This window comes from Gekko japonicus, unplaced genomic scaffold (genome assembly GCF_001447785.1).
Source record: "Gekko japonicus isolate JY-2015 unplaced genomic scaffold, Gekko_japonicus_V1.1 scaffold270, whole genome shotgun sequence".
NCBI classification, from domain to species: Eukaryota; Metazoa; Chordata; class Lepidosauria; order Squamata; family Gekkonidae; genus Gekko; species Gekko japonicus.
This window is the reverse complement of record NW_015170282.1, coordinates 542,567-561,100: the sequence shown is the minus strand read 5'-3', so window position 1 is coordinate 561,100 and position 18,534 is coordinate 542,567. Positions and strand designations below refer to the sequence as shown.

Here is an 18,534-nt window from a genome sequence, read left to right as displayed (position 1 = left end):
GGCGAGGAGAATTATGTAAGCTGCTTTGGATTCCATATTGGGGAGTAAGGCAAGGTATAAATGAAGTTAATAAATCTGAGTTCTATGACGGGCAAACTTTTGTATGCACCGGATTTGACGTCTCCCCCCCCCACCCTTTTTCAGATGAAGTGATACTCTCAATAGCACATTATGAACAAAAAAACCCTTCTATTAGCTCTCAGCTGGCAAATGACTCATGGCCTGAAGTATACTGGAAGATTTAAAATTTTTTATCCAAGAGCACTAAGTAGACCTGGCCTCTTTACTTATGTAAGCTTTTCTCCATGTCATTCTGGGCAGCTGGCTGCTTAACTTGATCATTGTCACTTTTTAAAGATATACGCTCTTTTGCACTTTACAGCAGATGGAAGCTTTCTATCGGTAAGCATTAGGCTTTTTCATGTAACAAAATAACCCAGGGTCAGTTAACCATTTTCTGTGTTCAAATAACAGTAAATTCTTAAAACCATAACAGAGAGGAGAAGAAGAAGAGATTGGATTTATTCCCTGCCCTTCACTACCTGCGAGAGTCTCAGAGTGATTTACAATCTCCTTTCCCTTTCCCTCCCCACAACAGACACCCTGTGAGGTTGGTGGGGCTGAGAGAAGAGAGGATTGTTCCTCTCAAACATTCTGAATCGTCCAAAAAAACCCAGACAGCCTTGGTCTAAAACCAAAATGACATTAAAAATAAATACTGTCACTAAATATCTGAACAAGGGAGTGTGAAATTCATTCATCACCAGGGGGCAAGATGCTAAACGAATTTACATACTTTACATGCAAGTAATTAACATATTTTACATGAATTTGAAAGCTGCTGAGCTGGTGTAAAGATGAATTCAACTATTTCAAAATAAGTTTACCTGTTGCTTAACTTCATTTATACCCAAGGTAGGGACCCAGAGTGGCTTACAAGAAGAAGAGGAGCGATTGGATTTACACCCCACCCTTCACTCCCCGAAGGAGTCTCAGAGCGGGTTACAATCTCCTTTCCCTTCCTCTCCCCACAACAAACACCCTGCAAGGTAGGTGGGGCTGAGAGAGCTCTTCAGCTCTGAAAGAACATGTAACTGACCCAAGGTCACACCAGCAGCTGCATGTGGAGGAGTGGGGAAGCAAACCCGGTTCTTCCACATTAGAGTCCGCATTCCTAACTACTACACCAAACTGGTTCTAATTGGTGATTGCTGTGTGAGAGAACAAAACAGTCTGTAAATTTTTTATTCTGTCCTTTCTCCAAGAAGCTTGGGATAGCATACATAATTTCCCCCCTCCTCCATTTTATCTTCACAACAACCCCGTGTAATAGGCTAGGATAATAGAGTAGTAGGCTTGGCTTAAGAGACTGTCCCAAGATTGCCTAGTGAGTTTTTATGACCAATTAGAGATTGGAGTAGTTATGGGAGAGACCTAAGTTCCATCCCTGTTTGGCTATTAAGCTTCCTGGGCAACCTTGGGTCCTCTTTAACCTAATCTACTTGATGGGACTGTTAGGGTAGAATTGAAGTGGAGATAACCATGCTTGCTACCTGCCCTGGTTCCCCCCAAAAAAGGATGAGATAAAAACATCATGCCTGATTGTGGAAACAAATCTGAGACTAGTGGTAGAAGCTAGAGTATCAAGATAACTCAAAGACAGTCCATCCCCATCACCAAAAAGGATCTGGATTCTTGGCAAATGCAGTTGACAAACTTTCTGGGACAGGAAAAAACCCAGAGTAAACCACATCATCATCCATAGAACAGATAAACAAGGAGAACTCAACCTCTCCTCGCTTCGGGCATATCACCAGGCTACAGATGGAAAACATCAGATGGAGAACTACAGATGGAGAACATCATAGCTCAAAATATCCCTCTCACGCCAGAATCCTTCCTACTGAACCACTGGGACGACTCCATCCAGGACCAAAAAAGGGATCTTATCTCAAGTCTTCTGGCAGTAGCTCGCTTATCAATTGCCGCTAGCTGGAAATCCCCAACAGCACCTTCCTTAACAACCTGGCGGGACAAGCTGTCGGAACATCTTGTTATGGCAAAAATTTCTGATTCACTCAAAGATTTCACACTCAGACACACCACATACCTCCAAATCTGTGTCAACCTGGTACCCTGTTGTCTCCTACTTACAAGCTCTCGACATCCTCTCCCCCCCAACCCTCTCTTTCTTAAATGGCTAACCCTGTAGGTTTGTATCTTCATTTACCAAAGGTTTTTGTAGTTGTAGGCACTGAATTACGCTGTATCTTCGCTTTATGTTCTGTACGTCATATTAAAATCAATAAAGATGATTTTTTAAAAGGCAGTTGATGGTGCTTAGCAGTCTCTTTGACAAGTGTTAATAACAATAGGAACTGTTTAGAAGGAGAAAGGACGAGTTCACACAGAAAAGTAGGTGCTAAAAGGGTAGGGTTGGCAGTCAAAAATTTACCAGGGAAGATTTGATCCAAACATTGTCCCTTCATAGATACAGTGAATGAAATGGTAAAGTCATAGATATGGTGAATATGAATCTAAACAGTACCATTTCTGACACTTGAGAGAAATTGGGCAGGATTTGACAGTTCACTGAGAGCCAGTTTAGTGTAGGTGGTTAGGAGTGCAGATTTTCATCTGGGAGAACGGGGTTTGATTCCCCACTCCTCCATATGCAGCTGCAGGTGTGACCTTGGGTCTGTTACAAGTTCTTTCAGAGCTGTTCTCTCATTATCAGTTCTCGAAAGAGCTCTCTCAGCCCCACCTACCTCACGGGGTGTCTGTTGTGGGGAGGGGAAGGGAAAGGAGTTTGTAAGTCGCTGTGAGGGTAGTGAAGGGCGAGGTATAAATCTAATCTCTTCTCTTCTTATTCTCATTTTCTGGTCCTTACCACTGCTGAAAAAAATGAAATCAGAAAATGAGGTACAAGAATAATTGTCAAACACTGCCCAACTGCTCTCAAATGTCAGAAACGGTTCTATTTAGATTCATATTCACCATATCCGGTAGACATATGGTGGAACACATGTCCACCTGATGGGAACATTATCCAAGCAGAAAAGTTAGTGCATTTTTCCTATTGGTGGTTCTATACACAGTATTTTCACTCTTCCTATCGCTGCAATATATTGATGGCTTTGGGAGCACTTTCTGATGCTGTTTAAGCACAATCTTATTTTCCTGAACTGTTATTTTGTAGGGCTGTCCCTGATTGGCCTCTGCATTCTCCCCCCCCCCCCCCCCCAGTTGGAGAGATCTGTGATGACAAAGAATCGTATTATCTCTGTATACAACAGTTGCTGATTAAGAATCTGAGACCCCTCAAACATCTGTATTATATTTAAAAGCACTGCAGATATAGAAGAACCTGATTCAGTATTCATGAGTTTGCCCATTCATTTTTAAGGTTAGGGGCTGTTACCATTAGTCCAGGGCGAAGAATAAGTGTGTGGACATTTACACATGCCCCCCTAGCATCTAGTTAGGACCTGAGCTGTTGTATACAAATTGCAGGTTGGGGCAGCATTTCTCCCATAATTGAAAGAGACCATTGTTGTTAAAAGGTTAATCTTTATTAACTGCAAATGGATAAGATGAAGGCAAGACAGATACAAAACGTAAAATGCAGCTGGAAATCAATAAGTCAAAATCTAATACTATAAATATCTAGTTTGGCATGTCCTAATCAAATAATTAATCAAACACGTGGAATTCACTGCCACAGGAGGTGGCGGCGGCTACAAGCATGGACAGCTTCAAGAGAGGATTAGATAAAGATATGGAGCAGAGGCCCATCAGTGGCTATTAGCCACAAGGTGTAGATGGAACACTATGCCTGGGGCCGTGATCCTCTGTATCCTTGGTGCTTGGGGGGCCATGGTGGGAGGGCTTCTGGAGTTCTGGTCCTGCTGGTGGACCTCCTGATGGACCCTGGGTTTTGGCCACTGTGTGACACTGAGTGTTGGACTGGATGAAGGAGCTCGGGCAAGCAATCTCTTTGTGTTCTGTCAATAATGTTTTCTTCTCTCTCTGCTGTGGTCTCACTCGTCCCTGGTGTAGTCTTCACCTCTAATCCATGGACAAATCATTTCAGCTGATGTCACAACCTTCCAATACGCTGGTATGCTGTGATGACCCTGAATGGGGCTTGTGATTGGCATGCATTGGTTGGGTACTGTCCCTGGGCGTCCTGGTGATGTCTTGCACATGACAACTGATTGACAAGGTTAAGTTGATGGCCATCTTGTTTTGATGGGGAGGGGGCTGTAAGCCTCCTCTTTGTTTTTTTTTAAGCCGCAAATGTGACCCAGTCCTTCAAGAGGATTGTGTTCTGCCAAGGGCCATTATTATATTTTTCGCATTTCGAAATCTGAAACAGACATCTTTGCCCTTTTAAAATCCCATTAACCACTGCAGTGCATATTGAATTTGAGCAGGTATTGCCCAACTTTGCATACTAGGTTTCCGGAATTTGACAGCTTATTGTGTGTAATAGCCTTCACTGTCTTGTCAAAGCCATTTAAAATTGGGAAGACTGGTACCAGTTGGTATCTGTCCAGTGGTTCTGATCTATTAGTACTCTGCCTGTGAGCTCCAATATGCAGATAGTGAAAGGCGGGGTATAAATCCAGTCCCTTCTTCTCTTCTTTTTTTTTTTTGGTAAACAAATTTTTATTTTCTTAGGAACATAACATATAAGATTAAATCATTCAGTCCATTGTTTACCTCATTCCCTTCCTCCCCTCCCTCCAGTGGCTTCCCGCAATGCTTCTCCCCCTTCTTACAAATTTCATTATATCATTAACACATCATTTGTTATCATCCAACCTCAAGATAACATCATTTGACTTAATATTGATCTAAACATATTAAGTTTTGTTTTACATCCCAGTTCTTTTCCAGATATATTTTAAAGTCATTCCATTCTTGAAAAAACACGTTGTCTTCTTGATTATTCAACTTCTTTGTAATTTATCCATTTCTGCCATGAACAGAACTTTTTGTATCCAGTCTTCGATTTCTGGTACTTTCTCAGTCTTCCAAAATTGTGCATAAATCATCCTCGCTGTTGTAATAAGGTACCAGAATAAAGTCCTTTTAGTCGAGTTAACTTCTTCCATTTTTAGTCCCAAAAGCAGAATTTCAGGCGCTTTCTTGAAAGAGCACTTAAGTATTTTTTGCATTTCTTTGTGGACTTTTGTCCAAAAGAGTGTAGCTTTTTCACAAGTCCACCACATATGGTAAAATGAGCCCTCATGTTTTTTACATTTCCAACATTTATTTGACATATTCTGGTTCATATTTGCAATTTTCTTTGGGGTCATATACCACCTATACATCATTTTGTAACAATTCTCTCTAACATTGGTACAGGGTGATATCTTAATAGCATTTTTCCACAAATATTCCCAGGTTTCTATGTCAATTTCCTTGTTCATATTTATTGCCCATTTTAACATTTGCTCTTTCACAGTCTCATCTTCTGTATACCATTTTAACAACACTTTATACATTTTAGAGATATCTTTTCCCCCTCCACTCTCCCATACCTTTTCCATTTCATTTTTTTCCTCTCTAAAACCATAATTTCTTTTGTCTGACCTAAAAAGGTCAGAGATCTGCATGTATTTCAACCATTCATATTCATATTCAATTTCATTCTGCTTTTTCATTACCCATTCTGTTCCCTCTTTTTTTATTATGTCTTTATACAGCAACCAATCTTTGTCTCTACGTCTTGAGTAAGATGTTAACACTTCCACTGGTACAATCCAAAGTGGCCTTACATCACCAAAATATTTTTTATATCTCATCCATACCACAAATAATGCTTTTCTTACCACATGATGCTTAAAAAAGCTATCCATTTTTGTTTTGTCATACCATAAATATGCATGCCAACCAAATCTACAATCATGACCTTCTAACCCCAATAGCTTATCATTTTCTAATTTCACCCATTGCTTCAACCAGGTCATACAAACCGCTTCATAATATAATCTGAGATTTGGTAGCTGTAGTCCACCTCTGTCCTTGGCATCACAAAGTATTTTCATCTTAATTCTCGGTTTCTTGCCTGCCCAAACAAACTTTGATAGTTCTTGTTGCCACCTTTGCAGCAAATCTGTCTTACTAAGTATTGGTATTGTTTGGAACAGGAACATCAAACGTGGTAGGACATTCATTTTTATAACTGAAATTCTTCCCATCAGTGACAAGTTCATTTTGTCCCATTTCTTAAAGTCTTGGGTTAACTTAGCCCATAGTTTTTCATAATTGTTCTTATATAAGTCTATATTCTTTGCAGTTAACTCAATGCCTAAGTATTTCGTCTTCTTTACCACTTCACATTGTACCAAATTTTGTAGTTCCACTTGTTTTTGTTTCGTCATATTTTTGCAAATAAGCTTCGTTTTATTCTTGTTTACATAAAATCCTGCCAATTCTCCAAAATCTTTTATTTTTTGAAATAGTAACGGTAACTCTTCCGTCGGGTTTTCCACAATAAACATTACGTCATCTGCAAAAGCACGGTATTTATATTTAAAACCTTTATGTGTCAAACCCTTAATCTCTTGATCTTGTTGTATTTTTTGTAAAAGTACCTCCAACACCCAAATGAACAATAGCGGTGACAAGGGACAACCCTGCCGAGTACCTTTCTGTACCTTGAAGCTATCGGTCAATTCTTTATTTACATTCAGTGTAGCTCTTTGTTCCGAATAGATAGCTTCAATACAATTTCTGAACTGTTGTCCCGTATCAATTTTTTCCATCATCTGTAACATAAACTTCCAATTAAGATTGTCAAATGCTTTTTCCGCATCCACAAACAAAAAAGTTACCTCTTTTTCAGGGTGCTTTTCATAGTATTCCACTGCGTCCATTACTATTCTTACATTATCTCGAATTTGTCTTTTTGGCAGAAAGCCCGCTTGATCTTCTGAAATCACTGTTTGTAAGTAGTTTTTCACTCTTTCTGCAATAATTTTTGCAAAGATCTTATAGTCATTATTTAGGAGAGAAATTGGCCTGTAGTTCTTTACATTCGTTAGTTCTTGGCCTTCCTTTGGTATCAATGAAATGATTGCCTCTTTCCATGAGTCTGGCACTTTCTTGCACATCCGTATGTCGTTGGATAAAGCTTCCAGGGCCGGGACAAGTTCCTCTTTCATTTTTTTATAAAACTTCGCGGTAAATCCGTCCGGCCCTGGCGCCTTCCCCAACTTCGCTTCTTCAATTGCCTTCCTCACTTCCTCTGTTTGGATTGGCCCATTTAGTAAATCTTTAAACTCTTTGCTTATTTTGGATAGTGGAATCTCTTCTAAATATCTTTCAATCTTCTCAAGATCAATTCTATTTGCTTGAAACAATTTAGCATAATACTTGAAGAAACTTCTCTTTATACCATTAGGGTCAACGAATTCTTTTCCTTCTTCTATAATTTTGGTTATCATTCTTCTTTCTTTTCTTGCTTTGAGTTGCCAAGCTAGATATTTCCCCGGTTTATTCGCCCCTTCAAAAGATTTCTGTTGTAACTTCTTTAAATTCCAATAAAGCTCTTGGTTCAAAAAATCATTCAGCTGTTCTTTCAGCAACTGTAGTTCTCTAATAATCTTCTTTTTCCCCGGTTTCTTCTTCAGTTCTTTTTCTTTTTGGGCTATTTGTTCCAATACTTCCACTTGCCTTTGAAGTTTTTCCTTCTTTTGCTTCACATTTTGTGAGATGAGAATCCCTCTCATCACAGCTTTGTAAGCGTCCCACACTACCTGTATTGAAGTCTCTTTATTCAGATTTTGTTGGAAATATTGTTTTGTTTCTTCTTTTAACATTTCCATAACACCTTTTTTATCCAACAAATCTTCATTTATTCTCCAAAGAAAGGATTTATTCCTTTCAGTAGAGGTCCACAAAACAGGGTTGTGATCCGAGTTACATCTAGGCAGGATTTCTATTTTTTGTGTTTTCATTGACAATTCTTCTGACATCCAAATCATATCAATTCTGGAAAAAGAGCAATGTCTATTGGAATAAAAAGTAAAATCTTTCTGCGTTGGGTTCCATTTCCTCCACACATCTTCTAGTTTTTCCTGTTTGACTAGTTCAAAAAAGTTCTTTGGCAATTTTCCACTAATTTCGTTGCCTTTTTGTGATTGTCTATCCAGCCGATCTATAGTTCCATTAAAGTCTCCGGCCAAAATAACTTGATCATAAGTTTGTCCTTGTAGGTGTTCAGTTAAGTCCTTAAAGAACTTTTCTTTTGCTCCATTGGGTGCGTATATATTGACCACCAGTGTCTTTTTCTGTTGAATCATCACTTCCACACCCACATATCTTCCTTCCAAATCTTTGAAAATTTCTTTAGGTTGTAAATCCTTTTTCACATATATCACCACACCTTTTTTCTTATTTAAGGCCGAGGAATAAAATTCTAATCCCAATTTAACATTTTTTAAATATTTGGCATCCAGTTTTCTAATATGAGTTTCTTGCAAGCATATCAAGTTACAATTTTGTTTTTGTATCCAATAATTGATTCTTTTCCTCTTGTTAGGTGAATTTAATCCATTCACGTTCCATGACAACAATTTGTAATCCATTGTAGATTCTTAATTTAAAGTTCTCCAAAGACGTCAGAATTGTCCGCCTTAAATTTATAAAAATCCGTCACCGACCTGATCTGGACTCTCCCACCTTTGTAAGTAAAGGATAAGCCTTGTGGAATTTCCCATCTGTACCTAATATTCAAAGTCCTCAGTTTATCCACCAAAGGCTTATACCTTTTTCTGTCTTGCAGTACTGCTCGGGGGAGTTCTCTCATCACCATAATCTTGTTTCCTTCCATTTCAAAAGGGACGGTGAATTGTTTCTTAAAAATATCTTCTGTAGTTGTTCTTGTTACAAATTGTACAATAACATCTCTTGGTAAATTTTTCTTTTCTGCAATTCTGGAGTTCACTCTGTATATCAAATCAAAATCAGAGTCCATTGTCCCTTCATCTTCTTCCAAATATGATGTTATTGCCTTCATCATTTCATCTCTTATATCTTCATTTTCCTTCTCTTTAATGCCCCTGAATCTCAGATGGGTTTGCATCCTTCTGAACTCCATCATTGTTTCTGATCTTCTAAATTGCTGAGTCAAAGAATCCTGTTTTTCTTCCACTTGTTGCATCTTCTCTTCCACTTCCGTAGTTTTGGTTGCATTAGCCTGAATCTCCTTTTTGACTCCTTCTATTTCTTGCTTGATTGAAGTTATCTCAGTAGTGACCAAATCTTTAATTGCCGCTATGTTCTTCTCCTGAACCTCTTCAAGTTGTTTCAGATGAATCTGAGTCTGCTTTGCCATTTGTGCCTCCAGTTGCTTTTCAATCTGTTCCCCCATCCTTTTTTCACTTTGTTCTCCCATAGCTTGTATTGCTTCCAGCATCCTTTTCTCCATTGCCTCCATGGCAGCATACATCTCTTTCTTATCCTTCTCCCTCTCTTTTGACATCTTGGGGGTTGGTGTCAGCCTAGTTGGTGTTGAATTAGTTCTTGGTCTCACTTTTGGCTTAACGTCAGGATCAGAGTCAGCTCTTTTCGGTCCTCTTCTAGTCTCCGTTTTGGTGCTTTTCCTGCGGTGCGCAAATTCACAAACAAACAGTCTCTTCTAAAGGGTAGCCTTCAAACAGCCATTCCCTTCTATTTTCGCTTTTAAAAACCCTCTAAAAGAAGTTTAAAGTCAAATTTAAAGTCAGGTCCTCCTCAAAATGTCGGGCGCAACTTCTCTATGGTATTCGGGTATAGAGTAGGTCAGGTTACCGTATTCCAGGTCCCGTCTGTTCGTATACACTCACTTCCGGTTCTGCTCTCTTGTAGCTCCGAGTCTCTTCCTGTTGGCTTCCTGTTGGCTTCAGCCCTTCTTTCAGGGCTTCCTCTTCCTGTTCCAGCACCTCGGAGTATTTTTTTCGTTACACCGGCCTGCTCCTCCCGCGATACAGTTCGTCAGTTTCAGTTTCGGTTTTTGGCTGCGCGATGCGTTGGGCTAAAAACTGCCCAAGCTGTCAAAAGCGGCCGTCGCTCACTTCGCACAATCGCGAAAGTGTGTCAGTCCTCCATCTTAGCCCGACTGGAAGCCCCCAGTCCCTTCTTCTCTTCTTGTAAGCCACTCTGGGTCCTTACCTTGGGTATAAATGAAGTGAAGCAACAGGTAATTTTATTTTGTAATGGTTGGATTCATCTTTACACCAGCTCAGCAGCTTTCAAATTCATGTAAAATATGTTAATTACTTGCATGTAAAGTATGTAAATTCGTTTAGCATCTTGCCCCCTGGTGATGAATGAATTTCACACTCCCTTGTTCAGATATTTAGTGACAGTATTTATTTTGAATGGCATTTCGGTTTTAAACCAAGGCCGTCTGGGGCTTTTTGGACGTTTCAGAATGTTTGAGAGGAACAATCCTCTGTTCTCGTATAAGTAAATTAGAAACTAGGGGGAAACTATTGTGCCGTGTTGCTAGAGGCAGACCTGTCGTTTGAATTTTTCCTCTCTTTTTGGCTGTCTGTGGATTTGTCTAACTCTGTTACTTCACCAGTTCTAAGCAGACCAGATTGAGAGAAAGGGATCTACACCAAGCAGTAGAGTGAGATGGTGAAATCCTGCAGTGATGGATAGACAGACTGCAGGATGGGGGGGGGGAATGAATTTCTGGCATGTTCCTCTAAATATTAGAATAAGTCTGCTGCAAGGAGAATTGCAATTAGATAACTGGCCGTTTCTAAACTTCTCCATCTGTTTAAATACCAAAAGATACATAAAATAATTGCTATAAATGTAAAACCCTGGCCTGGATAACTCAGGCTAGCCTGATCTCATTAGATCTCGGAAGCTAAGCAGGGTCTGCCCTGCATAATACTTGAATGGGAGACCACTAAGGAAGTCCAGGGTTGCTATGCAGAGGCAGAGAATGACAAACCACCTTGGAATGTCTTTTGCCTTGAAAACCCTACAGCAGGGTGTCGAACTCATTTGTTATCAGGGGTGAGATCTGACATAAATGAGACCTTGTTGGGCCCGGCCATGTATGTCACAAAATGTAATGCCAGGTAGCAGAGATATACACTTTATAAAGGACACAAACACAAAGGTTTTTTTTTTACTTATAATAAAAACATGCTTAAAACATTAGCACTCTTGCAGTATTTTGTTTATGTAACAGTTTCTGATAACTCTGGATTACTGCATCGAAATGTCTTTGCTGTTGCAATCTTGAGTATGCTGTTCAGGTGTGTATCTGAAAGCTGCAGACCTACGATGACGCAGCAGCAGCAGAACTGGAAGAAGAAGCAGAAGACAGCCAGTTCCACTGCGGGCCTGATAGAAGCCCTCCGGGGCCCTGATCTGGCCCCCGGGCCCCATGCTTGACACCCCTGCCCCACAGGGTTCCATTAGTTGGCTGCAATGAGGGGCGTAGCCAGAAAATTTTGGGTGGTGGGGTGCTGGGAAATCTGAGGGGGGGCAGGGGGGAGGGAGAGAGATACCGCGTCGGCAGGCAAAGAAGAGAAGGGTCTCTCCTTACCTACCGACCACACTTGTTTGTCTTAGCCAGTACAGGAGAAGGAGAGCCGGCCAGCCAGTGCGATTAATACTCAGCAAGTATGTGTTCTGTTCTACAGTAGCGGCAGGCCTCACCCACCCGCTACTGTAGCACAGAGTGCATAGTCACCAAATATTAATCCACTGGCTGGCTGGCTCTCCTCCTGTAGCGGCAGAAGCAAGTGAACATGGCCAGCAGGTAAGGGCAAGGGCGGCGGGAGTAGTGGGGCGTGGGCCAAGAGTGAGGGGGCACCGCCCCTAAATGCCCCACTGTGGCTACAGGCCTGGCTGCAACTTGACGGCACTTTCCTCCATAAATACAGAAGTAGCATGGTGGGGGAAAAGGCTAGGCTATCATTTAGCCTCAGGAGAAATGAAATGGTTGAGCCTTCTCAGGCCGCTTGTGGGAGAATTGCATTGGTGTGTTAAATTGCCTGTAAATAGAAAAAGTACCTGAACTTCTCCTTGCTGTATCAGTTTTCTGCTTAAAGAATTTTGCTGTGGTGGAGCCTATCCGGTATCTCTGTCCCCCAGTTGGTATTCTCTACTCTTTATTGTTGCTGTGCCTCATGTATAAATGTAGGGCAGATATAAGACTGAAATGTAGAGTTCCTGGGGAATATTAAAAACTGGCAGAGTTGCTGCGGAGCAATCATGGCTTCCCAAGGAGGGTTTGGATAGGCTTTGGGCAAAGGGTACAAATTATTATTATTATTAATTATTGACTGGATTTCAACCACCCTCCCCTGCCAAAGCAGGGCTCAGGGCTGTTTACAACATAATAATATATAACACATAATTAAAATTTAAAACCAATAAAGTCCAATAAATGACCTTAAAAGATAGTATTAAAATTTTCAACAGTGCCAGTGCTTCATGGGGGGGGGGAGTGCGGGAGGGATGCAGCCGGAACATCTCTGCTTTACAGGCACTGCGGAACTGTAGCAGGGTCCACAGGGCACGGATGTTATTTGGCAGAGAGTTCCACCAGGTTGGAGCCATGGTGGAATGATCTTTTGGGAAAGGCATAAATTCCTTCTTCTCGAAGCCCCTTATTCTGAATGTGGTGCAAAGACACCATAAAATGGCGATCTTGGTCTTAATGAAGACGTGGAATATTGAGAGATGTTGTGTATGGTACATAGATGCTGTGTATGGTATATAGAATTCAAGATTTTGTTCTTTTGTAGGTCACTAGCTTGGTTGGTGTAACGGTTAAGAGCATAGACTCTTAAGCTGGGAGAACAGGGTTTGCTTCCCCACTCCTCCACATGCAGCTGCTGGTGTGACCTTGGGTCAGTCATAAGTTCTTTCAGAGGGGTTCTCTTAAGAACAGTTCTGGGGAGAGAGCTCTCATCCCCACCTACCTCACAGGGTGTCTGTTGTATGGAGGGGAGGGGAAAGGAGATTGTAAGCCGCTCTGAGACTCTCGTGGGTAGTGAAGGGCGGGGTATAAATCCAATTTCTTCTTCTCCCAAAGAGTGATTAACACATGGAATTCACTGTGACAGGAGGTGGCGGCGGCTACAAGCATGGACGGCTTCAAGAGGTAATTAGATAAACATATGGAGCAGAGGTCCATCAGTTAGCCACAAGATATAGATAGGAACTCTGGGGTAAGTGACGCTTTGTATTCTTGGTGCCTGGGGGGGGGGGCAACAGTGGGAGGGCTTCTAGTGTCCTGGCCCCACTGCTGGACCTCCTAATGGCACCTGGTATTTTTGGCCACTGTGTGACAGAGTATTGGACTGGATGGGCCATTGGCCTAATCCAACATTGGCTTCTTTTATGTTCTTATGTTCTCTTAAAGCTGTGTCTCAGAAGCAGTGGGGAAGCAGTGCAGTCACTGGGCTACAGACATATGTACCTTGTCATAAATTTAGATCTGTGATGAAAGAATCTTGTAATCCCAGAATGGGATTTGGAATATGGAGATTTATCTAAGCGAGTACCAGGGGTTCTAGAAGTGGTTGTGGTATCTGTAGGTCTTTTCTTGTGATACTTGTAGTCTACTTCCATTGTGTCTTTAGACACATATATAACTTGTTCTATTGATACATTATGCTTGACAATCGTCTGCCGCTGAAAATGGCAACCTGCTTGTTGAAGATTTCCCATCATACCTGTGCAGTGATGTCATGAACTCTGTGCATTTCCTTTTCTTGGCTGCAGGTATGTCAATGCAGTACTAGATCTGCGGCTCAGGTGAGAGCTACATTTGCATTTAGGTAAATGTAAAGGTTCCCTTGCTCGAAAGCCAGTCAAGTCCGACTCTAGGGTTGCGGTGCTCATCTCCGTTTCAAAGCCGAAGAGCCAGCGCTGTCCGAAGATGTTTCCGTGGCCATGTGGCCGGCATGACTAAACACCAAGGCACACGGAACGCTGTTACCTTCCCACCAAAGTGGTACCTATTTATCTACTTGCAATTTCTTGCTTTCGAACTGCTAGGTTTACTATCAACCAAAAGAGCCGCATAACTATTGTACGCCCTGTGTGCCACTTGACCAAGTACAAGGTATAACTCTTATTAAATATATAGGTATAACCTTTTAAGTTACCGGAAAACCTCTGAGCATGGAGGGTTGTCCTTTCCACCAATGCTGAGCCTTAGCCCCTTGTGTGTCTGGAGTGGGAGGCGTGGCTTCCCTGTCTGCCTTCCCACTGTCTCCTCAGCATAAAGCACCACAGGTCAACCAAAAGCCAGGCTGGGCAGTGGCCTTACCCACTTCGGTGGAACAGGGGGTGTGTTCCACATTGGGGAACAGTACTCAGAAGAACCACGGGTGCCGTGTCAAAGAGCCACGTGAAGAAGAGAAGAAGAGATTGGATTTATACCCCGCCCTTCACTTGGAGTCTCAGAGCTGCTTACAAACTCCTTTCCCTTCCCCTCCCCACAACAGACACCCTGTGAGGTGGGTGGGCCTGAGAGAATTCTGACACAAACTGCTCTTTTTCAAGGACAGCTGTGCCAGAGCTTGTGACTGACCCAAGGTCACATCAGCAGGTGCAAGTGGAGGAGTGGGGAATCAAACCCGGTTCTCCCAGATTAGAGTCCGCGCACTTAACCACTACACCAAACTGGCTCTCCTGAGCCATGTGGAGCTCCTGAGCCACGTGGAGTGAGCATCACTGATGGAAGCGATGACCAATTTAAGAGTGCATATATATTACGGGAAGAGGAAACAAGAGGACTTGACAGGGGGTTTCCATTTTCAGCAGCAGTCCCGTGTGGGGCACAGCGTGCATCATGACATGAGACGGGGTTGTAAGAGCTGAGACGAAAGAGAGATGTTGCTCCTTGGCCGTGGAGGTTGTAACGGGGTTCATATGAGCGTTCATACAGATGAGAGCCTGCCTTCTGGGTTAACTACAGTTAGCTTTCAAGCGAGGCTTCCCTCTCGTCACTAACAAGAACGTTTATGTAGGAATGGCAAATTGGGTATTAAAGTGGAAAAATAAGGGCTTGGGAAGAAAGCTGGGCTTGTGAAAGAGGGCATGCTGTCACGAGCACTTGTGTCTGGAGAGTGATTTCCCATGGTTTTGGTACATCTGATTAGTTCTACTTAAACACTCATCCTTTGCTTTCCATTCTTAACACCCTGTCGCTTTATGTTTCTGAGAGCGTTGTAAGTGAAGACCAGTATCTTGCATGTTGTAGAAGGGCTAGTCTGGTACGTGTGGTTTATTTAAGTGTGTGGTGTTTATTTAAGGTTCTGAATGTTATTAGACTGAAATAGGTGTTCATTCTATCAGGGTTTTTTTAAAGGCCTGCGATCTTGGCAGATCTCTGATGTATGTAAGTCGACTCCTGAGGAGATAGATGTTAGAAGAAGAAGAGGAGCTTGGATTTATACCCTGCCCTTCACTACCTGAAGGAGTCTCAGCAGTTTACAATCTCCTTTCCCTTCCCTCCCCACAACAGACAACCTGTGAGCAAAAATTCTGCTTTGTGAGCTACTGGCATTAAAGTTGTGAGCAAGAAATTTGGCTCCTGCATAAATTAATTTGCTCTGGAGCCATCCTTCCTGAGCTGAGACAAAAATGTGTGAGCCGGAGGCTAAAAAACTGTGAGCTAGCTCACACTAACTCAGCTTAAAGGGAACACTGCCTGTGAGGTAGGTGGGGCTGAGAGAAGTCTTTCGAAGATTGCTTATAAGAGAACAGCTCTGAAAGAACTTGTGACTCACCCAAGGTCACACCAGCAGCTGCATGTGGAGGAGTGGGGAATCAAACCCAGTTCTCCCAGATTAGAGTCCACATTCTTAACCACTACACCAAAACTAGGTAAATATTTAAATAGGTAAACATGAATTATTTGGAAAACTTAAACCTATTGAAGTGTTCCTAAGCAGAGTCAGTCATGGTCAGTATTGGATGGGAGACCCGCGAAGTAAGTCCAGGGTTGCTACACAGAGGCAGCCAATGGCAAACTACCTCTGAATGTCTCTTGCTTTGAAAACCCTACAGGCTCGTCATAAGTCTGCTGCGACTTGACATCACTTTACATACACACGCATGCTCTTTTACCCTGATCTTGATGGAGACCTAAGATACCTGTTGCTAAAAATATCTGCCCTTGACTAGCAAGGCAGATATGTAAGCAGCTAGTTTCTTCCTAAGAAGTTGGAGGCGCGTTGCGTGTTTGTGCATTTTGCATCAGACATTTGCATGAGTTCAGATGCAGTGCTATCTGTCTGTGTGGTACCTTGGTGGAGGGATATGTTCCAGTCTACAGTGGTGATGAAAGCACACAGCCTCTTCCCGTGTGCTGCCCCAGCCAGCTTGAATGTGCCTTTAAGAGTAGTTGCACCCTGGGAATTGGAGTCCACAGTTAGGGGTCCCAGAAGCTTCCCTCTGACTGGCTCATTAAGAGCAATTTCCTGAGCTCAGAAGTGCAAAGATAGGGGTTTATTATTCCTTTCCGCTTTCTTTGTTCATCAACTCTTACTGCAAGGAGAGGGGAAGCCATCTCTTCTCTCACCGCGGCTATAGAACTGACCTAGATGACAAGATGTAACTTTCCACCCAGATATATCAGCTGATTGTGAGTAAACTATTTTCTGACTGCGTGTGAAGTTGAATAAAGATGATTTAGGCTCTCTCAGTAGTCGTGGTTGACTCACACCTAGAGGTGTTGGCTTAGCACAGCTAGCGCTGGACGGGATATCCCGTATTTTGTGTAACAACTGTATATGGCGTGAATATTATTTAGATCAAGGCCAAGAAGAAAGAGTCCAACTAGAACCTGAGGTACAGACTAGATGGACCAGTGTCGGATCCACCTGGGCTCTTCTTGTGTTAAAATATGTATTTAGAAACTGTGGAAGAAAACTAAGGCCTGTGTTTTTGTAGCATGCTGTCGTAATTGCGTCTCTCACGGAAATGACAGTTTAACACAGGAGTCCCCAGTCTGGTGCCCATGGGTGCCATGGTGCTTTCTTACACATTTCCTGGCATCCACCAAGTGGTTTTAGAAAGCGGTGTGTGGCCAAGTGGGGCTTTTGCCGAGCAAGGCTTCTGAGTGGCCCTTGGAGATTTGATTGGCTGTGCAGATATTTTAAAGCGTTGCTTTGGCGGCAGCTGCCATCATAGCACAAGGATCTTCTTTGTGTAATTGAAGGTAAGCTGTGGCAGCCATCGGGTGCGTTCAGACGGGAGATTTACAACGGAATCTGTGCCGGTTGCAATCGTACTTACCGGCGTTCAGATGGCGAACATCTGTCTTCCCTCCGTAACTGTTGTAAAGCCTTTTAAACCATTGCACTCTGCCACTAGGTCCCCAAGTGGTGGTATCCTGAGTGCAACGGTTGCGTTCGCTTAACCCCGCCGTCTGATCGCTCTCCACCGGTATCTAGCCACTTCCGTTCGGAAGCCTGAGGCTTCCGATTTTCGGCCACCATTTTTTTAAAACTAGGCAATGTGCGCTTGGGCGAAGTTTCGCCCTGAGCTTTTGTTAAAAAAAAAAAAAGTCCATAGAGTAACGTTTCAGGGGAGTCCGGGACTTCAGGGAGGCCAGTTTGGGCTTTAAACTTTAAAGGTAAGTCCTTACCTTTAAAGTTTAAATGTAATACTGGGTGTTTTGAGCATGCGCAAAGATCGCCATTCTGTGGATGGCTGCCTATGCGCATGCTCAAATTGTTTTAAAAAAAAAACGCCGACGCCCGCAGCGTACAGCATACAGCGATGGGCTCCGCAGAATGGAGGTGAGTGTGATCGCGTTTCAGCCGGCATAAACTGCACCGATTCCAACCGGTACAGTTTATGCCGGCTGAAACGCCCCGTCTGAACGCACCCATTGTGTGATCGCCTCCACCACCTGCGGCAGCCATTTTGGGGCAGCCATTTTGTGACCATGCCCACCGTACTGTATCAGAATTCCAAGGATGCCTGCAGGCTTGAAACAGTTGGGGACTTTGATTTAGTGTGTTTTGAATCCGTCTTCTTGATTGCTTTATTGTTATAATTCTTGCTTGCTTTCTGAATAGGTGCTTGTGTGTATCTGTGTGTAAAAAGGCCTCTTAGGCTTTTTTGGGTAGGCTTAGTCTGATTGGGAGGAGGTGCTCGCTTTCTACACTTTGAGGTCATTTATAGCTTCATTTAAAAAAAAGAAAACTACAATCCCCAGTGATGCTGTTAAAGCATTTAGTATGAATCTGCCAGTTATTTCTAGTGTTCATTGGTGCTTCCCTTCTGGTAGTTCCTCTGAAGGGACAATCTGGTGTTTCCTTTGCTCATTTGACAGAGTGGTATAAATAACTCCAGAACCCCATCTTGGAATTCACGATCTAAGTGACTTTTTTGGAGCACCGATGTTTTAGTGAATCGTATTATACTGTATTTTATACTGTTCTTTATATTGTTTTATTGTTTTAACCTTTGCATTTATGCCTCTTTGTGAGCCGCCCTGAGCCTTTGGGGAGGTCAGGATATAAATAAAAAATAAAATAAATAAAA

The 18,534-nt window shown here is 42.4% G+C and overlaps 1 protein-coding gene across 1 annotated transcript in view; it reads left to right on the top strand.

Moving 5' to 3' along the window:
* TDRD9 (tudor domain containing 9) overlaps positions 1-18,534 on the top strand; it is a 172,677-nt gene that overhangs the window by 19,823 nt on the left and 134,320 nt on the right. Inside the window, 1 exon segment of the mRNA XM_015417791.1 lies at positions 13,753-13,785. Within this exon segment, the coding sequence (XP_015273277.1) occupies positions 13,753-13,785 (33 nt within the window).